The sequence below is a fragment of the Hippocampus comes genome, unplaced genomic scaffold (genome assembly GCF_001891065.2).
Source record: "Hippocampus comes isolate QL1 unplaced genomic scaffold, H_comes_QL1_v1.1 scaffold5, whole genome shotgun sequence".
Classification (NCBI taxonomy): domain Eukaryota; kingdom Metazoa; phylum Chordata; class Actinopteri; order Syngnathiformes; family Syngnathidae; genus Hippocampus; species Hippocampus comes.
Window position 1 is genome coordinate 707,401 of NW_017805701.1, and position 8,240 is coordinate 715,640.

General features: G+C 47.7%; 2 protein-coding genes across 3 annotated transcripts; one reads left to right on the top strand and one right to left on the bottom strand.

The window, feature by feature from the left end:
* Positions 1-24: 24 nt before the first annotated feature.
* exoc8 (exocyst complex component 8) lies at positions 25-3,416 on the bottom strand. Of its 2 annotated transcripts, XR_002169781.1 has the most exons (7): positions 2,994-3,416; positions 2,344-2,916; positions 1,792-2,080; positions 1,406-1,659; positions 999-1,247; positions 304-768; positions 25-231 (listed from the first exon to the last, which is right to left on the bottom strand). XR_002169781.1 is itself a non-coding variant. In XM_019882732.1 (6 exons), exons 1-6 carry the CDS (start codon positions 3,285-3,287, stop codon positions 361-363), a joined length of 2,067 nt encoding a protein of 688 aa, XP_019738291.1. In that variant the 5' UTR covers positions 3,288-3,416; the 3' UTR covers positions 281-360. The 2 variants fall into 2 exon arrangements, 1 of the variants encoding a protein (XP_019738291.1); XM_019882732.1 differs by lacking the exon at positions 25-231 and having other exon boundaries at positions 281-768.
* On the top strand, positions 3,295-7,265 carry sprtn (SprT-like N-terminal domain). Its single transcript, XM_019882734.1, has 5 exons — positions 3,295-4,283; positions 4,670-4,769; positions 4,920-5,048; positions 5,130-5,391; positions 5,841-7,265. The coding sequence occupies exons 1-5, from the start codon at positions 4,015-4,017 to the stop codon at positions 6,659-6,661; spliced, it is 1,581 nt and encodes a 526-aa protein (XP_019738293.1). The 5' UTR covers positions 3,295-4,014; the 3' UTR covers positions 6,662-7,265.
* Positions 7,266-8,240: the final 975 nt, after the last annotated feature.

Below are 8,240 nucleotides of genomic sequence, written 5' to 3' on the forward strand. Positions count from 1 at the left end.
AGTCTTATCTTAGTAAAGGCAGAATTGTTGTGTTGCTCTCTTTCGTTTAAATTACCCACCTTGAGGACCAAACTTCCACCTGGTCAATCTCATGTCATTCAAGATGAAATGTAATTTCCTATACATGCCACAAGATGGCAGCAAAGGACTTGTGTCCTCATTGTAGTTGTGACGATCTTAAATTTGTCTCTACAAGACAATACTGCCCTTTGATAGCCAGGTTGCATTCACAAGAAATAGGCGTACTGTATGTTGGTTCACTGTATTTACGGCAATTTTCCCAAAAAATTTCAGGTAATTTTCCACCCCTTCATTCCTTTTATTCAAGTCCAATGGGTGAAAAGGGAAGCATAGAGGAGGTCAGACAAGAGACGTGGTGCTCTCTGGGTTGATCCTGACGGGCCGGGTGCTCTTGCGTAATTCCCGCAGCTGCTTGGCGGGCTTCCCCACGGCTTCCTCAAAGCGGCGCTCCACCTCGGGCAGCACGCAGTCGTGCAGGAAGGCGGCATTCAGCACCACGAAGGCCTTCTTGTCGGCGTCCTGCTCGCAGCGCAGGCTGTAGTCCACGTGTTGCACGGCCACCACCACGATCTCGCGCAGGCTCTCCAGCAGCACCGTGTGCAGCTCGGGGAAGTAAAGCTTCAGGGCCTCTTCCAGGAAGCTCAGCAGCTGCTTGGTGAAGGCTACCAGCGTGTAGCTCAGGTTCACCCAGCAGTCGGCGCCCGTGTACGCGTCGAACGTCGACATGCCGCTGGCGCGCATCTCCTCCTGCGTGCAGACGAAAAAAAAAGAGAGTAAATCAAAACTTCTGTTGTATTTTAAAACCTATCGATAATCATTGACATGTGGGTCATGGGTGAGCTCCATACTACAGTAATGTAGCGTTGCCGACATTAACGCTGCAGTCACTTTTCGATGACGTCATCCTTGCCTCCCTCTCCGGGCATGACCAATCAAGCCACGCTTGATCCAACTGTTCCCATTCGAGTTGTGATCACCTTGAGCTTGGCGAGAGCCTCCGGCGTCATGAGGTTCATCCGTCTCCACATCTCCTCAGAATTGCGATGCTTGGTGGCCTCGACAATGACGTCTTTGTAGCTGAGCAGGGCCGCTTTCACGTCCTTCACCAGCAGAGACTCCAGCGTGAAGGTCAGGTCCAGGCCGATGTCGGTCAGCTGGAGGCAGTGCTCCTTGGCCACTTTCACACACTCGGACGCCGTCGACAGGTTCTCCTTGCTGTCGAACACCTTCATGCCACGCCCCGACATCGTCAATGATTAGACCAAAAAAAAAAAGCAGCTAATTTAATGGAACGAACGTTCCAGAACTGTTGATCATGTAAGTGATTGACGGGTCGGATTAAAGAAAGTAGCGTAGGCCATATTTTGCCGACCCCCGGCCTCACCTGTTTGCTGAAGGCGTCCACAAACATCCTCATGGCCGATCGGGACCACGCCACGAAGGCCGAGTAGCAGCCCGTGTTGCCGGCAAAGTCCATCTGGAACTCCTTGGCCGTCTCCAGCAGGCCCGTGAAGAAGATGTTGCAAAGCTTGTGGATGTAGAGCAGCGTGGCGCCCTCGATGCGCAGCTGCCGGATGGCCGTGTGCACGGCCGCCGCGCGGTTCTTCAGGAACAGCTCGCACGCCTTGGTGGACTGGCCTGGGAACATTCAGTTTTTGTCGGTATGCCGTGTTGCCGCTGTGTTATTTTGTCTCTTGACATTGATTCATTTAACTGTCAATTTGCTGTTGAATGCGGTTCCTTCTTTTTGGTGTACTGTAACATAATCACCTAGCCTGATGAGCTGCAACACGGCCCTCCTAGTGGCCTGAGGTCCGCCGCGCAGCGAGCGGTCCGGGGACAGCTCAAAAACCAGGACATCGGTCAGCTGCCTCACTCGCTCGTCCACCTTGGCCCGCAGCTCCTTGACCTTGGTCGTCAGCGGCTGCTCCTTCAGGTACTCATTGAGCTTTTCCAGCAGGTCCACGGCACCCTCAAAATCCCTCTGGGCGATGCACACGTCCAGGTCCTCGGGCAGCTCCTGGATCCACTCCAGACCGAGGTCCACACTCTCCTCCACCTCAGGTAGAAAAGAGGTGGAATATTTTCAGTTAAAACTACATCATAGGTTCTTTGACAGGAGGCATTTATACCACAATGGCGCACATACTTCTGGGTGATAAAATGTCCGATGGCACCACTAGTAAACAAACCGTTTACATGTCATTTGACTAATGCAGAGCAATTAAGGCTTGAATTATGATTTGAGCCTTCTTCTCTCCCACCCAGATGTCCAATGTGAAGTTTCCAATTTAAAATATGAATAGGATTTTGCAACCCCACCTCAGCCTGCTCGTCGTCATCATCCTGATCAAAAGGATTGGTGGAAACTTCAACCCGAATGGGAGACGTCGGCGTCTTCTCCTCCTCCTTCTTGCCGTGCTCTTTGTTGGCTTTGTTCTTCTTGGTTTCATCCAAAATCTCCAGCCACTCCTTCTTGATCTTGCTGTTCTCCGCCTGGAAGATGCGGCTGTCGGGGAACATGAGGATCTTGAACATGTCCTTCATAGGTGGGTTGTCCTTCACGTTGACCACGGCGAAGCTCTCCAGGTCGTACAAGGCGTTGTACTTGTACTTTACGGCCCCGCGCCGGTTGGCCAGCCAGGTGGCGATCAGCAGGCAGTCGTTCATGAGGAAGGCGTGTACCTTCTGGACGGGAGACATGTTGTCCACATCAAACTCCACCAAGTCGCCATTGTATACCAGGTGCCTCCCGGGGGTGTCCATGATGGTCTTGCCTCCCTCCACCTTCTCCAGAAGGGAGGTGAGGCTCCTCTGCTTCACCTCCTCACTCTCCTTAGGGAAGGCGGCCTGCATCTCCTTGGAGGTTTCATCTTTGTCGGTGGATAACAGGGCCTGCATTAGGGGGACATTATTTGTGTAGGTAAAGTTGCTAAGCACATCATATTTTAGTTTCTCATGGCAACACTCGCCTGGGTGATGCTCTCCATGATGCTCTTCTGCTCCGTTAGGATGTGGCTCAGCTGGTACATCTCGCTCTCCAGGTACGAGATCTCCTTGGCCGTCTCGATGAACTGCCGGTAGTTCTTGTAGACGTTCTTTTTCAGGTTCTGGGCCGTCTCATCGGCCAGGTTTTGGATCTTTTGTCGGTGCTCCTGAAGGTCTCGATCGCCATCCGACTGCTGGGAAAGCTGCTTCACGTAATTCTGTGGGTCGAAATTGGGCGACTCCAGCAACCTGCGGAGTCTGTTTCCCGGTTCGGACATCTTAAATTGTGACTAAGTTACAACCTTTGACAAAATTGTTAAGAAACATAGGCTAAAATGAACAGAAAAGGAGTCATTCGAGGTTCAAATGGTTCATGGCAGCTAGCAACCTAAACAGGAAGCAGGGTGACACCCTCGTACGTCATGAGATCGGGAAAAAAAAAGGCTGGCCCACTATAATCTATTTTTAAAACACGATGAATCAAATTTCAATGAAAATATGTTTATTTGTGTCTGTGAATTGATCATAAAAACGAGTTTTCAGTATGTCATGTTATTTGAGAACAACTGATAAACACCGAGTGTGTTTTTAACTGTCCCACTGACTTCCGGATACGGAAGTTCGTTTCTATCAAGTTAATTAGACTCAAAAGCAGAAGTGAATGTGGTCCTGTCAGTGTAACATTTCTGAATTTTGGGGATGTTCACACTTACTCGGAACATACAGAACTACGGTTATAAATCCATTTAAATATTATTTGATTGAGAGCCTTTAAAATGGCACGGTGTTACATCACTTTTCTCACACCAATTATTGGACAACTCCTTTTATTTTGAAATCAGTACCCGGATCAAGTCGCCCTTTATGGGCTATACTGGCGGCAAATGTTGTAAACAGCTCAGCTAGTCGTTCATTTCCCTAGTTTGTCGAATAAAAAAATTCTTATTTGACAATAAGTAGCCACGAAGTTTACACTCCACAGGCGCTCGCAGAGTTGCAGTGTGGATGTCACTTTTCGGAGGCCCTGGGTTCAGAGTTAACATGGATGACGACTATGCGCTTGCCCTGCAGCTTCAGGAGCAGTTCGACAATGACGCGAACGACGGGCCTCTCGCTCCCTGGAAGGCCGAGAGACCGCTATCCGTCGTGGACGCGTCGTGGGAGACGCTGGACCCCACCCCGGATGTGCGTGCGATGTTCCTGGAGTTCAACGACAGGTTCTTTTGGGGAAAACTGAGCGGCGTGGAGGTCAAGTGGAGCCCCAGGATGACCCTGTGAGTCGTGCATAGACATATACTGTATATGCACTTTAAAGCCAAAGGTGACTTGAATTGATCCCACCAAATCCTTGCAGAGCTTTTCCACGCTGTGACAACGAGGCACTCTAAAGTGGCCAGTCAAGCCTAACTTAAAAATCAAAAAAAAAAAAAAAAACTTCCCCTCTTCGATCATGTCTTTCTCCTTGACAAGCGTGCACTCAAGGCCAACAACGAGAAACTCTAATGGTCAAGCAAGCAATTCTGAAGCAATTCTCTTCAAATATGTTTGGTATTTTGAAGCAAATCTCAGAATTAGCTTCACCAGGTCTAAATGTTCAAGTGGCATCCTGTAATCCTCTGTTGCTGTTTTCCGTGATGCTAAATGTTGTCTGTTGTCGCAGGTGTGCCGGCGTGTGCTCTTACGAGGGTCGCGGCGGACTTTGTTCGATCAGACTCAGCGAGCCGCTGCTCAAACTCAGACCCCGCAAAGACCTGGTGGAGGTGAGACCACCTCGACGGCTCGCATATCCTGCTTGACCACCCCTTGTCGGGTGTTTCATAGCACTATTTTTACAAATGTGTAATAATCGTATTTTGATATAATTGTATAATGCATGTTTTGTTGTATAATGCTTGGGGTGTATTGGTCAGACGCTCCTGCACGAGATGATCCACGCCCTGCTGTTCGTGACGCAGAACAACCGAGACCGTGACGGTCACGGGCCCGAGTTCTGCAAGCACATGAACCGCATCAACAAAGACAGCGGCGCCAACATCACCGTGAGCCCCTGCGCTCGCTTCCCTTCCCTCACGCAATTCTTTCTTGCTTTAATGGAAGCCCCCCCCCCCCCTTCCTGCCAGGTGTACCACAACTTCAATGACGAGGTGGACGTGTACCGCCAGCACTGGTGGCGCTGCGACGGGCCGTGCCAGACGCGCAAGCTGTACTTGGGTTTCGTCAAGAGGGCCATGAATCGGGCCCCCTCGGCCCTGGACCCCTGGTGGGAGGACCACCAGAGGACGTGCGGGGGCACCTACACCAAGGTAAAGGAGCCCGACGGCTATGGCAAGAAGAAGGAGGCCAAAAAAGACAAAAAGATGCCCGCTGTTGAAAAGCCAGCAGGTAGTGTTATGATTTTTTTGGGGGGATAATCTTTTTTTTTCTTTGTTCATCTTTTTGTGAATAGAATTGTACATGTTTGTATATTTGTATGCCTGTTTATATTATCAACAAACAAACAAGGGATTGTTTATTTTTCTCATCTTAGGCGCTCATTTGTTATTTTGTTGTTTTATTTTTACTTATCTCTTATTTAATATTTTTTAATAGTAAATTTGTCTTTTTAATTTTGAGATTTAAAAAAAATACGATTCATTCTGCCATTTTTTTAACTTTATTTCATTTTTTTAAAGCACCACGTTTTTTTTCCTTGGCTTTGAAATATTTCTTTCTGCGATCTGAATAAAAGGTCCCCTACTAGATGTTTCAAATTCTGATGTTTTTATTATTTTAAATTGAATCCATCGAGATTAAGTTTAATCGAACGATGAATAATTATCTGTCAATTTCAGGAAGTCGGGACATTCGGGACGTGATCGCATTCAGCGGCAAAGGCTTCGTCCTGGGCGGGAATTCCTCCTCTGTGACGATGTCAGCTGGCCCCGCCTCCTCCACAGTCGCGAAACACGTGCCGCCTTCTCCCCCGGCTCGAGTCCTTCCTGCGGTGGGACAGCCGGCGGCGCAGGACCTGAAGGCACCTGCCAAGAAATCAGTCGCTAATACCAGAGTGTTTGTCAACATTAACGGATCGCCCGTTAAAATCCAAAAGCCTCGTCAAGGCGTTGGCGACAATTACGGCGTCGGTGGTCACGGCATCGGGAGCAACTTTGCCATCGGCAATGGTAGCCACGGTGTTGGTCGTCATAGCGTTAGCAGCGGCAAGCATGAAGAACCGGATCGACTGAAGCAGACCTCTATTGATGTTTTGTTCAACGGCAAGTTGGCAAATCATTCACTCATCGCCGACTCGCCAAGTAAAACAAAGTCACCGACGCGGATTTTAGTTTCGCCTTCCGCTTCGGATCATCATCACAAGAACCATCAATCCACGTCGTCCCCGCCGCCGTCCGAGCGTCCGTCGTGGAACGCCGTCGCCAACACTCCTCAGTGGAAGAAGCGACCGCTGAACGACTTGGCCGGCGTCTTTGAGGGCTTCAACAAGAGGCTGAAGGTGGAGACCAAAGACGGCACGGAATCGGCGCCGACGAGTAGCCACGCCGCCACCTCGTCGTCGTCGTCGCCGTCTTTGCCGGCGATGGTCACGTGTCCTGTTTGTCAGGCCAGCGTGCAGGAGTCAAAGATCAACGAGCACCTGGACTCCTGCCTCTGCTGACCCCACAAGGTTGAGGAACTTATTCGAAGAGAGGTATTCATTATTCCAAATGTATTCGTCATTGTGCTTGCGTTTTCCGCACTGCATCATAGCGACGGCTGTTCCGAATATTTTGAGCCTTTCGTGAAAAGTCCCAACTTGTTACTTTACAAGAGGTAAGACGCGTATTGGAAAACGAGAGCCCTACAAATTCCTTTTCGAAGATTCTGTAGGATGGACTTTTGTCCACAGTTAACCCGAAAGAGATTTGTTTGTTAAAGGTAAGGTGTAAATGACAGGTCCTAATTTGATAATATTTTGTCACTTTATCTACGGTTTAGCCCAAAATTCATCCATTTATGAGAGGTAAGGCGTTTATTGGAGAGGTCTTTATTTTAACAGAGACACATTTTGTAAGTGGCACGATGGCTTTTACTTGGTCTTTTTCGGCGACCAGATTTTGAAGCACTATTTTGAGGAAGCCTTGCCGCCTGAATGGATGCCATGTTCACTCTCATTGATTTTATGATGTTCCCAAATATAGCTTTTACATGTTTTGTACAAGTTTGTATATTTATGTTACACGGTTACGGTTTGAAATGTGAATAAAATATTTTAAATTCGGTCTGTATTTTTAAGTGCTTGTTTGTGCTAGCTTGACTCCGCAAAACTGCTTGAGTCATCGTATTTTTATTTTTTTTTTGTTTTGTTTTAAATATGATATTTATTCCCTTGGTGGTGGTTGTCTTTAAAAAGTGAAGTGGCGCTCCCATGTGGGCGTACTTGTGCAGGAAGGCAAAGGTCAAGAGGTCAAAAGTGGAAGAAGGCCAGCTGCTGGTCCAGATGGAAGAAGTGAAATGACTCATGAAGGAGTATTTTTAGTCAGCGGGGGAAGAAAACATTTCTGCTCTGATACATAATTTTTAAAAATTAATAAAAAACTTTCAAGCTAGCACGCGCTGAGTAAGCGGCTAACTAGCAGCTGTTAGCATAAACTTAGCTCCTTGTCTCCTTCAGTGCAAAATGTCCAAACAGCTGCTGCTGAACATGAATAATAAAGAATGCTAAGAAGCTGGCTCGAGAGTAGAATGGTAGCGTCTAACTTTTGATGCATAGCTAATTATTTAACATCCTGAGTTACAGTGTCGGTACATAAAGAGCTGCCAATTATTTATGATTAAAAGTCACTTCATTTCACGATGCTCCTTAGTGGTCATATTTGACCACCTTTTAATGTTTTTTTTTTTTTTTAATGCTTATTAGCTTCTGATGCTAACTTGTTCTTTTTATAGCGGTGGATTAGCAGAAACCTCCTGGGATTTGCATGCATTCCCGACAGGGGGTGATTAAAGACGTGAAAAATCAACTTTTTGAACAACAATAGTTGGGTTTGTGGAATTCCTGCCAACCCATCAAGTGTGAATAATCAAATACAAAATGGTGGAGGGGTCGGTGGATGTCCTCCACACCGTTCAGGTTGATGGTCACCCTTTAAGCCCCACCCTGTGCACGCACCGAGTTTGAAACCCTAATTTGACAACCTAAACCGAATTTGAAACCCTACTTTTAAATCCAAACCCTAGGTTAAATGATACTTTGA